This window comes from Elephas maximus, chromosome 25 (genome assembly GCF_024166365.1).
Source record: "Elephas maximus indicus isolate mEleMax1 chromosome 25, mEleMax1 primary haplotype, whole genome shotgun sequence".
NCBI lineage: Eukaryota > Metazoa > Chordata > Mammalia > Proboscidea > Elephantidae > Elephas > Elephas maximus.
Genome location: NC_064843.1, coordinates 35734923 through 35748128, shown reverse-complemented (window position 1 = coordinate 35748128; position 13206 = coordinate 35734923). Strand labels below are relative to the sequence as shown.

Sequence of the window (13206 nt, the reverse complement as noted above, 5' to 3'; positions counted from 1 at the left end):
TAGGGACAGTTCTCTGATTTTGGCTCTTTCTTCTTTTTGTATGTGTGCATTTATCGATATAAATTGGCCTCTGAGCACTGCTTTTGCTGTGTCCCAGAGGTTTTGATAGGAAGTATTTTCATTCTCGTTGCTTTCTATGAATTTCCTTATTCCCTCCTTGATGTCTTCTATAACCCAGTCTTTTTTCAGGAGGGTATTGTTCATTTTCCAAGTATTTGATTTCTTCTCCCTAGTTTTTCTGTTATTGATCTCTAGTTTTATTGCCTTGTGGTCTGAGAAGATGCTTTGTAATATTTCGATGTTTTGGACTCTGCAAAGGTTTGTTTTATGACCTAATATGTGGTCTATTCTAGAGAATGTTCCATGTGCGCTAGAAAAAAAAAGTATATTTTGCAGCAGTTGGGTGGAGAGTTCTGTATAAGTCAATGAGGTCAAGTTGGTTGATAGTTGTAATTAGGTCTTCCGTGTCTCTATTGAGCTTCTTACTGGATGTCCTGTCCTTCTCCGAAAGTGGTGTGTTGAAGTCTCCTACTATAATTGTGGAGGTATCTATCTCACTTCTCAATTCTGTTAAAATTTGATTGATGTATCTTGCAGCCCTGTCATTGGGTGCATAAATATTTAATATGGTTATGTCTTCCTGATCAATTGTCCCTTTTATCATTATATAGTGTCCTTTTTTATCCTTTGTGGTGGATTTAAGTCTAAAGTCTATTTTGTCAGAAATCAATATTGCTACTCTTCTTCTTTTTTGCTTATTGTTTGCTTGATATATTTTTTTCCATCCTTTGAGTTTTAGTTTGTTTGTGTCTCTAAGTCTAAGGTGTGTCTCTTATAGGCAGCATATAGATGGATCGTGTTTCTTTATCCAGTCTGTGACTCTCTGTCTCTTTATTGGTGCATTTAGTCCATTTACATTCAGCGTAATTATAGATAAATAAGTTTTTAGTGCTGTCATTTTGATGCCTTTTTATGTGTGTTGTTGACAATTTCATTTTTCCACATACATTTTTGTGCTGAGGCGTTTTTCTTAGTAAATTGTGAGATCCTCATTTTCATAGTGTTTGACTTTATGTTAGTTAAGTCGTTAACGTTTTTCTTGGCTTTTATCTTGAGTTATAGAGTTGTTATACCTTTTTGTGGTTACCTTATTATTTACCCGTATTTTTCTAAGTAAAAACCTAACTTGTATTGTTCTATATCGCCTTGTATCACTCTCCATATGGCAGTTCAATGCCTCTTGTATTTAGTCCCTCTTTTTGATTATTGAGATCTTTTACCTATTGACTTCCATGATTCCCTGTTACGTGTATTTTTTTTTTAGTTAATCTTAATTTGTTTGTTTTTGTGATTTCCCTATTTGAGTTGATATCAGGACGCTCTGTTTTGTGAACTTGTGTTGTGCTGATATCTGATATTATTGGTTCTCTGACCAAACAATATCCTTTAGTATTTCTTGTAGCTTTGGTTTGGTTTTTGCAAATTCTCTAAACTTGTGTTTATCTGTAAATATCTTAATTTTGCCTTCATATTTCAGAGAGAGTTTTGCTGGATGTATGATCCTTGGCTGGCAGTTTTTCTCCTTCAGTGTTCTGTATATGTCGTCCCATTCCCTTCTTGCCTGCATGGTTTCTGCTGAGTAGTCTGAACTTATTCTTATTGATTCTCCCTTGAAGGAAACCTTTCTTTTCTCCCTGGCTGCTTTTAAAATTTTCTGTTTATCTTTGGTTTTGGTGAGTTTGATGATAATATGTCTTGGTGTTTTTCTTTTTGTATCAATCTTAAATGGGGTTCGATGAGCATCTTGGATAGATATCCTTTCGTCTTTCATGATGTCAGGGAAGTTTTCTGTCAGGAGTTCTTCAACTATTTTCTCTGTGTTTTCTATCCCCACTCCCTGTTCTGGGACTCCAATCACCCGCAGGTTATCCTTCTTGATAGAGTCCCACATGATTCTTAGGGTTTCTTCATTTTTTTTAATTCTTTTATCTGATTTTTTTTCAGCTATGTTGGTGTTGATTCCCTGGTCCTCCAGATGTCCCAGTCTGCATTCTAATTGCTCGAGTCTGCTCCTCTGACTTCCTATTGCGTTGTCTAATTCTGTAATTTTATTGTTAATCTTTTGGATTTCTACATGCTGTCTCTCTATGGATTCTTGCAACTTATTAATTTTTCGACTATGTTCTTGAATAAACTTTTTGAGTTCTTCAGTTTTATCAGTGTGTTCCTTGGCTTTTTCTGCAGTTTGCCTTATTTCATTTGTGATGTCTTGAAGCATTCTGTAAATTAGATTTTTATATTCTGTATCTGATAATTCCAGGATTGTATCTTCATTTGGGAAAGATTTTGATTCTTTTGTTTGGGAGGTTGGAGAAGCTGTCATGGTCTGCTTCTTTAAGTGGTTTGATATGGATTGTTGTCTCCGAGCCATCACTGGGAAACTAGCTTTTCCAGAAAATCCGCTAAAAAAAAAATGCAGTCAGATCCCTATCAGAGTTCTCCCTCTGGCTCAGGCTATTCGGATGTTAATGAAGCCGCCTGGGGAGGGTGGGGTAGGGAACAGAGAGATAGGAGAGTAGCACCTGAGAGTATAGCCAGAGTTGCTTGTCTTGCTTGGAATGACTATTATATCTGAGATTCCCACGGGGCACGTCGCCTATGTGTGCTGGCTGTGTGGAGATTGCCCCCGGGGGGTCTGGCCCGCTGGAGTCATGGTCAGATCCTCCGCTTCCAGCCCCATGCCCAGCGTCAAGGCTCCCCTGCTAGGACAGTGCACTCTCGACTCCAAAATCTGTCGCTGCCTCCTGGGGACTTCTCATCCCTCCAGCCACGTTGCCGTGCCGCCCCCATGAACAAGTTGGGCCCCCTCCCGGAGTTAGTTCAGGTGGGTGGAGCAGCTCCCCGTGCTTGTGCCGTGACTGAGTGTTCCGGCTGGGATGCTGTTCTCCCCACTCCAATACCAGTCGCTGCCTCCCGGGTACTTCTCCCACCTACTGCGTCCCACTCCGCCCACGCGAAACCGGCTGGGCCCCTTCCCGGGGTTAGTTCAGGGGGGTGGAGCAGCTCTCCGTGTTTATGCCGTACCCGCGTCCAGTCCAAATCCCGGCGGGACGGTTCCCCGGCTGGGACACTGCTCTCTCCGTTCCAAGACCAGTCGCTGCCTCCCGGGGACCTCTCCCACCGGCTGCGTCACACGCCTCCCGCGGAACCGGCTGGTTCCCCTCCTGCGGATAGTTCAGGGGGGTGGAGCAGCTCTCCGTGTTTATGCCGTACCTGCGTCCAGTCCAAATCCCGGCGGGATGGTTCCCCGGCTGGGACGCTGCTCTCCCCGTTCCAAGACCAGTCACTGCCTCCCAGGGACTTCTCCTACCGGCTGCGTCCCACGCCGCCCGCGGAACGGCTGGTCCCCCTCCTGGGGTTAGTTCAGGGGGGTGGAGCAGCTCTCTGTGCTTGTGCCGTACCTGACTGGTACGCTGGCTCCAGGCTCTGAAAACAATCGCTGCTTCCCCGTATTAGTTCGTTCTCCGTCTCTAAATCTGTGTTTGTTGTTCAGGGTTCGTAGATTGTTATGTATGTGATCGATTCACTTGTTTTTCCATGTCTTTGTTGTAAGAGGGATCCGAGGTAGCGTCTGCCTAGTCCGCCATCTTGGCTCTGCCTCTCCAGAGGTGTTTTTTAAAAAATGAGGCATAACATGTGTTTATTAAAGTGCGTAAGGTATGTAAAGACATTGATCTTCATATAAAGCCTGTTAAATTTTCATATGTATACACACTTAGATGAATACTGCTCATCCTGATATGGAACCTTTCCCGCACCCTGTAATGGGCTCCTACCTGCTCTGTATCACCCCTGGCCAAAAAAAAACAAACAAACTCATTGTCCTTCGGTCGATTCTAACGCATAGCGAGCCTATAGAGCAGAGTAGAACTGCCCCACAGGGTTTCCAAGGAGCAGCTGGTGGATTTGAACTGCTGACCTTTTGGTTAGCAGCTGAACATTTAACCACTGTGACACCAGGGCTCCATTGCCCCTGGAGGTCACCATTATTTGGCTCCTATCACCGTAGATTGGAGCCCTGGTGGCACAGGGGTTAAGAGCTTGGCTGCTAACCAAAAGGTTGGCAGTTCAAATCCACCAGCCGCTCCTTGGGAACCCCATGGGGCAGTTCCACGGTGTCCTATAGGGTCACTATGAGTCAAGATCGACTCGACAGCAACAGGTTTTGTTTTGGTTGATTTATCACTATAGATTAGTTTTGTTTGTTCTTGGGCTTTGTACAAATGGAATCGCACAGGCTTTTGTGTCTGGTTTCTTTCACTCAGTATAATATTTGTGAGTTATCCAATTTTTTGCTTCTATTGATGGCTCATTCTTGTTTTTCTTTTTTACTGTGTAGTATTCTCTCACAAAGAAGCCCTGGTTGTGCAGCAGTTAAGTGCTCAGCTGGTAACTGAAAGGTTGGCAGTTCAAACACACCCAACAGCTTCATGGAAGAAAGACCTGGCTATCTGTTCCTCTAAAGATTATAGCCTAGAAAACCCTTTGGGGGTTCTACTCTGTCACATGGAGTTTTTGTGAGTCGAAAATGGATTCGATGGCTCCTAACAACAAATTTCTCACAGAGTTTTTTTATATATACACTTTATTTTTTAGAGTAGTTTTAGGTTTACAGAAAAATTGCCCAGAAAGTATAGAGTTCTCATATACCCACACTCCAGGGTGTATATAGTTTCTCTTATCATCAACATCTTGCATTAATTAAAAAAAAAAAAAACCCATTAATTAGTGTGGTATATTTGTTACAACTGATAGACCAAAATATTAGTATATTACTCTTAACTAAAGTCCATGGTTTAGTTAGAGTCTACTCTTTGTATTGTATAGTTCAATGGGTTTTGACAAATGCATAACTCTCACAGAGGTTTTAGTGAGCTACTACTAAAAAAAAAACTACTAGCTGGTCAAGATTTGAAAAGATGGTGCATCTGCCCAAGAAATTAGAAAAATGAAGGCCAGGGAAGTCCAGGTTTCTCCAATGTTGAGACAATCCACCCTGTGAATCTCTGCCAAGGCAATTGAGTCCTCAGCCAGCGTGCTAGCTACCTTGCCCATGTGTCACCATTCCCCATCCTAACCCTTGGCAGACATCACAAATTGAACTCAGCACTTTTTTTTTTGCAAGGAGTGCTGATGTGGCCTCAGTGTCCTAATCCTTCTCAGCCCAGCAGTTCAGATGGCCACCACCAATCACTTAGAGTTAGTATTTAAGACTAGATCTGATTTTTCTGCTATCATAGCCCCTAAATGTTTTCTAGGCTTCCAGAGTTATGACATGAAGAGCTCTGTTGTCATTCTTCGTTGGGCAGGTGGTGGTGAGGTCTACAGAGTCTGCCTTGATTGAAGCCTCCTTATTTTTTATTTCCATAAAGACATCACAGTGTTGGCCCAGTTACAGAAAAAACACACAACTGTGACTTATGTTTTACAATTCATGCTGCTGTGAATTCTTGACAGTTCTAGCATGTCTCTCACATTTGAAATTTTCTTCCAGTCTGGAAAGTTGGGTGAAATGAACTCTCTCCATCCTCTGGGCATGGCTACCTACCTGTATGTGTAGGCTGGGGTTGTGGCAGAATAAAAAGTGAACAACAGCACTGAAGACATGGTTTTTGTCCATGTGTAGATCACCCTTTCTCCACTTCTGGAGGAGGAGACAAGACTCCTCTTTGTGAAATAATAGAGAAAAAGTCCAGTTAGACATTCGTTTATTTTAAACTATTCTCAAGCAACTTCATATATCTGAAAGGCCCAGGAAGGATGAAAAAGACCTTTGAGTATCCATGTTTTTCTTTGTTAAAGAGCACTTCAGGTCCTCACTCAGAGCTTGTTTACTCTGTTTTCTCACGAGGCTAACAAATGAGAAAGATTAGAAGCAGCAAATTAAAAGTATAGGCTACTCTAAGTAGCTTCACTGCTAATGGATAGAGGAGTCCCGAGAGCAAAGGACAAGGAAAAACAATGAAATGTGATCCTGCACCCAGCTGGGTCTGTTTTCTTTGGGAGCAAAGAATCCCCAACATTTCTGTTACTTTTGAAAGTTTTGGGTTTTACCCTGGTTTGATTATTATCGTGCATAATCACGGTCCAGAAGACCTAGGAACTAAATACACTTTTTTGAGCACCTACTATGTGCCAGGCATAGGTGGTTCAGTAGTAAAATTCTTGCCTCCCATGCTGGAGACCCAGGTTTGATCCCTGACCAGTGCACCTCATGTGCAGCCATTACTCATTCTCAGGGGTGGCTCACATATTGCTATGAGGCTGCTTGATGGCAGCTAACAACAATAACTGTGTACCAGGCCTATGTTGAGTAAGCACTTTATATTCAATATCTTGTTTAAGCTTTGAGGTGGTCCTATTATTATCACCACCCCCTTCCCCAGTTTACATTCCCATTTAAGGGAGGCACACAGAATAGGGGAAGTGACTTGCTCAAGTAAGTAGTCAAGGTAGATTTTGAACCTTTGATGTCTAACTCCAGAGCCCAGGCTCTTAGCCTTTACTAGGTTTCAAAGAACCTGTCAGATAAGTGAGGAGTACAACTACAACAAAAAGACAACTCAGTCCAAAAACAGGCAAAGGACCTGAACAGACATTTCACCAAGGAATATATTCAAGCACATGAAAGGGTGCTCAAAGTCTTTAGCAATTCCAAAACCTAACCCACTGCCATAGAGTCAATTCCAACTTATTGAGACTCATACGACAGACAGAATAGAAGTGCCCCATAGGGTTTCCAGGGCTGTAAATCTTTACGGAAGCAGACTGCCCCATCTTTCTCCCATGGAGTGGCTGGTGGGTTCGAACCACCAACCTTTTGTTTAGCAGCTGAGAACTTTAACCACTGTGCCACAGAGCTCCTCCTTTAGAATTAACAACCAAAACCAAATCTATTGCAGTTGAGTCAATTCCAACTCATAGTGACCCTACAGGACAGAGTAGAACTTCCTCATAGGGTTTCCAAGGAGTGCCTGGTAGATTCAAACTGCCGACCTTTTGATTAGCAGCCATCCCTCTTAACCACTACACCACACCACCAGGGTTTCCCCTTTAGAATTAGGAGATACAAATCAAAACCACAGTGATAGAATGGCAGTGATAGAAAACAAAAAACTTGGAAAATACTAGGTGTTGGCGAGGTTGTGGAGAAACAGGAACCCTCATCCATTGCTGGTGGGATTGTAAACTGGTACAGCCACTGTGGAAAACAGTTTGGCAGTTCCTGAAAAAGCTGAACATAGAACTACCATGTTGTTGTTTTTAGGTGTTGTTGGGTCAGTATGCTGAGTGAAGTCAGTCAGACACAAAAGGGCTAATACTGTATGATATCACTTATATGAAATAAGCAATTATATGAAATAAGCAATTATAAAGAAACCATAGTAATTAGCGTTACCAGGGGTGGGAGCGAGGAGAAAAATGGGTTTTTTTGCTTAGAATGTATAGAATTTATGTTAATACTAGTGGGGTATTCTGGAACAAGATAGCAAGAACGGTTGCACGGCTTGCAGAATGTAATCAATGTCACTGAAGTGTACATGTATAAGTTGACGAAATAGTTTTGTTGTATGTATATTGCTGTATTAAAAAAAAAAAAAAAGGAGTACAAAGGCATTTTAAGTAGAGAGAACAGCTTATGCAAAAGTGGGGCTAGACTTTGAATTAGCCTAGCCAGTCACTGAATTTCTCTTGAGCCTTGGTTTCCTCATCTATAAGGTAGGAACGGTATTATCTGCCATAGGTGTGTTGTGAGAATTAAATGTGATAATGCTTTGCACAATCCTTGGATCGTAGAATGTGCACAATGTTAATTACTGTTATTATTATTTTTTCATTGCTCTTATTTTTTTTTCTTATTTTTAATACTGCTTTTTCTCTTCCTCCTACCCCTACAGAGCGTATCCCAAGGAGACTACATTTCCCAGCACGCCACCTCGCCCTTTGACCCTAGTTAGACCAGAAAGGCGCGCCGCCGAGCGCCTCAAGCCGGAAGACTATAGTCTCCCGGCATGCAGCTCGCCTCCTTCCATTAGATTTGAGGCGCAGTCGGCGCGTTGCCCGCCGGAAGTTGTAGTCAGCGGCGCGTTGTCCTGACGCCAGACGGGCGGGGCTTGGGGGCCTGTAGGAGGTGGCGCGGCCGGGCCCAGCTGCGGGGCGGAGGCGGCGGAGAGGCCTGCGCAAGCAGGGAGCGGCGGGGCTGGGAGCGGGCGCCGGAGCCGAGCCGAGCCGAGCCGGAGCGGGCGGCGCAGGCCGGCGCGGCGAGTAGCAACCATGTCGGTGTTCGGGAAGCTGTTCGGGACCGGAGGGGGTAAGGCCGGCAAGGGCGGCCCGACCCCCCAAGAGGCCATCCAGCGGCTGCGGGACACGGAGGAGATGCTCAGCAAGAAGCAGGAGTTCCTGGAGAAGAAGATCGAGCAGGAGCTGACCGCAGCCAAGAAGCACGGCACCAAAAACAAGCGCGGTGAGGCGGCCCATCCCTCTCAGGCTCCCTGGGCCCCGACTCCACCCTCGAAGGACTCGAGTCTGGGTCCGCCAGGCCCTGGAACTCTCCCTTGTCAGACTCCGCTTGTTCCTTTCTGGGTCCGAGGCAGCTCACTGTCAGTGTCTCCTCGAGCCCCGGGCTCCCTCCACCATCAGGCTTTCTCATTCCAATCCTCTGTCTTCGCTCTCTCCTCACCCCGCCAGGCCCCCTCAGACCCTGTTTTCGCAATACTTTCTTCCGCCCTCGCTCTGTTACTGCTTTCTCTTACGCCTTTTCCTCCTCCCTCTGGTCCGCCCTCCTCTTGCCAGTTTCTGCCTCCGCCTCTTCCCCGGTTCATCTGTGTCCCCGATTCTGATACTTGTGTCTTTCCTAGTTTCATCCCCCCTCCACCCCCGCGCCTCCATGGGGCGCATGAGCTTCCCTTGGCCTCTCCTTATTCCCCTGCCTCAGAATTCTCCGTGAAAGCCTCCTTGATGGAGAGAAGCCTCCAGGGGAGATAAGACCCCCCCTGGTTCTCGCTCTGCCACCGACTTGTTGAGTGAACTTCAACAAGTTGCTCTTCCTCTTGGGGCCTCAGTTTCCCCATCCCTCAGCCTGGGTTTGGCCTCCATGAGGCGTAGGGTGTCTTCCAGCTCTGTGATTCACTTCTTTTTGCATAATAACCTGGCCTTATCAGAGTTTCCCTGAGCGCAAACCTTCACCTGGTGACTCACTGTCATCCCTCCCAGCCAGAAATAAGGACTTCATCCTCCATTCGTCCCCGCCCCCTCCCAGGTCCCCACTACTGGGACTTCGACGCATGATCATGTTACTTCCTGTTGTTTTATGACTTTCTGGACAGGTGCTTTGTGTTTTTCTTAAGTGAAGTGAATGTGAAAATGCTTTACTAACTGTAAAGCAAACCAATCGTGCTGTGCCCTGAGAGGGACAGTGGTGAGAGGGATTTAGAAGCCTTTGAAACAAGAATTTAGCTCAAAAGTCTGCTAGTCACTAGCTGTGTTTCCTTGAAAAGTTAATTTGCCTCTCTATACAGAAGATCATGGATTGACAGTGCCCAGCACATTGTCGTTGGTGCACATAGTAGGGGCTAAGTAGACGTTTCCTTCCTTCTAACAGAATACATTCTGAGGATGCTGCACTGCTCATAAAAACAAAACAAAACAAAACCCAGTGTCCTCGAGTCGATTACGACTCATAGCGACCCTATAGGACAGGGTACAACTGCCCCATAGAGTTTCCAAGGAGCGCCTGGCGGATTCGTACTGCTGACCCTTTGGTTAGCAGCCATAGCACTTAACCACTATGCCACCAGGGTTTCCATCACATACTGCTGATAGTCAGCAAATATTCTGGAAATTCTTTTTGAGTGCCTACTGTGCGCATTGTATTCCCGGGGTGAACAAAACATAGCCTCCACCCTGATGGGGGAGAAGACAACAGACAGGAAAATAAACAAATGAAGAAAATATTGTCTGGTGATGATAAGTGCTTAAAAAAAAAGAAAAAAAAAAGATCTATTGGGGAGTGATGGGATGGGCAGGGGTGCTACTTTAGTGTTCAGGAAGGCCTCTTTGAAAAGGTAAAGTTTGAGCTGAGCCTTGAGAAGGAACCACCTCTGCAAAAATCTGCAGGAGCAGCCTTCCTGGCGGGGCTAACAGCGTATGAAAAGGCCCAGAGGTTGGCTTTTTTTTAAGAAGCGGAAAGATTATCCCTGTGCTGGAATGTAGTAATTGAAAGGGAATGTGATATAAAATAAGGGAGGGGGATAGGCCTTGACATTCCTAATAAAGAATTTGGAATTTATTCCGAGTGGATAGAAAGCTATTAGAGGGTGTTACACTAGAGTGTGTCTTAATCACTGTTAGTTTTAAAAACATTATCTGACTGCTCTGTGGAGAGTGGGCATCAGGTTTTGGTGAGAGGGAGCAGGGAGACCAGTGAGGAGGCAGTTGCAATCATCTCTTTGTGGCCTGGGCTCTGGTCTTGGTCCTGGAAACTGAAAGCGGGATTGTATTTTGCTGTCTCTATCTTTTTTTTCTGATGACTGTCCCTCAGTTAGGATCCTCTATTGTTGATGGTAACTAGAGTCATATTGTTTTTTATCAGTCTGCATTTTGGAAGGCTTTGCCCATTGCAGGGTGGTGGAGGTGGGTGTCAGTTTACCCATATTCTACCTGAGAGGGCAGTTCTCCTGTGATCTTTGGGTCAGAGCTAGTGTAGTTTCTTCCGTTTTAGAGGTGATTGAATTGACTTTCAAGAGGCTTGGAGAGAGGCTGCCAGCAGACTGGAGGGCCAAGACACTCAATTTTAATAGACTTTGCTGAAAGCAGTCTATTGTCTTGAGTTTGCCTTCGAGAACAGGAGCTACTATAACCTGCCCTTCTTTTTACAGTCCTCTGGGAAATGTCTTATCTGCTTATTGGTATAGTGTTATGCGGTGTTAACACCACCACATACCATTCATTTAGTCACTTACTGACTCACCACCGTGCTGGGACCTTGGGAGTCAGAGATGAAAATACACTGTGTTTGCCCTCCAGGAACTCAAGACTGGAAGTGTGTGGGTGTGTATGTGGGAGGGAGAAATAATAACAGTAGTCAGTGCTGAAGTATGAGTGTGTACATGGAGCTGTAAAAGACCTCTTTAAAGTGTTAAAAAGCAAAGATGCCACTTTGAGGACTAAGGCGTGCCTGACCCAAGCCATAGTATTTTCAATTGCCTCATGTGCATGGGAAAGCTGGGCAATGAATAAGGAAGACTGAAGAAGAATTGATGCCTTTGAATTATGGTCTTGATGAGGAATATTGAATTTACCATGGGCTGCCAGAAGAACAAACAAATCTGTCTTGGAAGAAGTACAGCCAGAATGCTCCTTAGAAGTGAGGATGGTGAGACTTTGTCTCACGTACTTTGGAGATATTTTCAGGAGGGACCAGTCCCTGGAGAACGGACTAGAGAGTCAGAGAAAAAGTGGAAGACCTTCAATGAGATGGATTGACACAGTAGCTGTAACAGTGGGCTCAAACATGACAATGATTGTGAGGATGGCACAGGATTGGGCAGCGTTTCATCCTGTTGTACATAGGGTCGCTATGAGTCGGAACCGACTTGACAGCACCCACCTAACAGCAGCAAACCAACACATGGGGCTGAGGCTGCGGAGGAGGAGGTTCCTGTTTGGAGAGGGAAAGCAAGGATGTGAGGTAGGTGAGCAAGGAGTTTGGTGGTTGGGAAGCAGCAAGAGTGTCTTGGGGCTGGAGCCTGTGGGGTGGGGCAGGAGAGAGAGAAACTGGGAGGTGGCCTGTAGCCTTGATGTGGAGATAGCAAGGAGCCATTGGCAGTCTTTAAAGCAGAAAAGGCATAAATATCCACTTGAATTTTCAAAAAAGCACTCCAGCAGCAGCATAAAGGAAGTAGTGTAGACCAACCAGAAGGGACTGGAGGCAGGAATCCAGTAAGGGACAAGGATAGAATCTCACAGACCTGAATTTGAGCTGTAGCTCTATTACTAGCTATGTGCCTTGGGCAGGTGACTTGGTGCTTCTGATTCCTTCTCTACCAGTTGGGGTACTAGTATCTTTCTTAGAGGATTAAAATATGTTACACATGCAGAGCTCTTAGCACAGTGCCTGCTGTATGGTATGTGATTGATAAATGCTTGCCATTATCATTATTAAAAGGAGACTTGGAATTACTAGGAGACTTGCAGTTATTAAGATGGAAACCAAGGGCCTAGAATAGACAGACTGAAAATTAGAAGAGAGGTAATACACATCAGAGACTTTTCTGAAGAAGAGTCCAAGAGACTTGGTGATTTATTGGATTTGTGGGAGTTGGCAGGATGAAGGAGAGGGAGGAGTTGCAGATGACTCCCAGGTTTACAGCTGGGTGGATGGTGATGCCATTAACCAAGTTGAGCAACTCAGGAGGAGGAGCAATACTTCATAATTGTATAGTCATTTGAAGTTGGTAAAGCTCTTTTTGTGTGTGTGAGCCTCATGCAGATACTAAGACCGGATGTGACAGTCATGTTCATTGCTGTTTCCCCAGCACTTAGCCCAGGGCCTGGCACATAGTTAGTAGTCCATAATATTTATTAAATGAATGAAAACAATCTTGCACGTTCTGTTATTCCCACTGTACAGAGAAGAGAATGAGGCTCCAGGGGCTTGGTTCACAGACCGGTTCTCCTGGTGAAGGCATCATGGCCTTCATCATCACTTGACTCATTAAATGCCCACTTGTGTAAGGTGCGGTGCTGTGTGTGGGAAAAGGAAGTGAGATAGCCCTGCCCCATGGAGAGTGTAGCGAAATGTGGATGCTTTCTTTGTGGAAAGATCATGAGATGCGCTTTGAAACAAACCTTTGAGGTTGGAGAAAATTATTTGCAGTGCACAGATGTGTCCTAGGCAGTGATTTTGGTTAGAGGCCTAGAGCGGAACTTAGATTGCAAGCCTTTTCCTGGTTTCTTTTTCTTTAGACGTATGTTTACTCTCAAGCGTGTGGCAGGCACTTACCGTGTCCTAGGTCCTGTGCCAGGAGCTGTGTGTACAAAGATGACCCAGACATGGTCGCTGCCCTCTGAGAGACCTAAATGCTGCCACAATTCTTGTCTATAAAGTAGAAATAACCCACATTTCACATGGCTGTGGTGAGGATT

At 44.9% G+C, this 13206-nt stretch overlaps 1 protein-coding gene across 1 annotated transcript in view; it reads left to right on the top strand.

Moving 5' to 3' along the window:
- The first annotated feature begins 8181 nt into the window (after nucleotides 1-8181).
- Nucleotides 8182-13206, top strand: part of CHMP4B (charged multivesicular body protein 4B) — a 47031-nt gene continuing 42006 nt past the window's right edge. Inside the window, exon 1 of the mRNA XM_049869076.1 lies at nucleotides 8182-8524. Coding sequence (XP_049725033.1) covers nucleotides 8335-8524 — 190 coding nt within the window. The 5' untranslated portion in view covers nucleotides 8182-8334. The remainder of the gene's footprint in view (nucleotides 8525-13206) is intronic.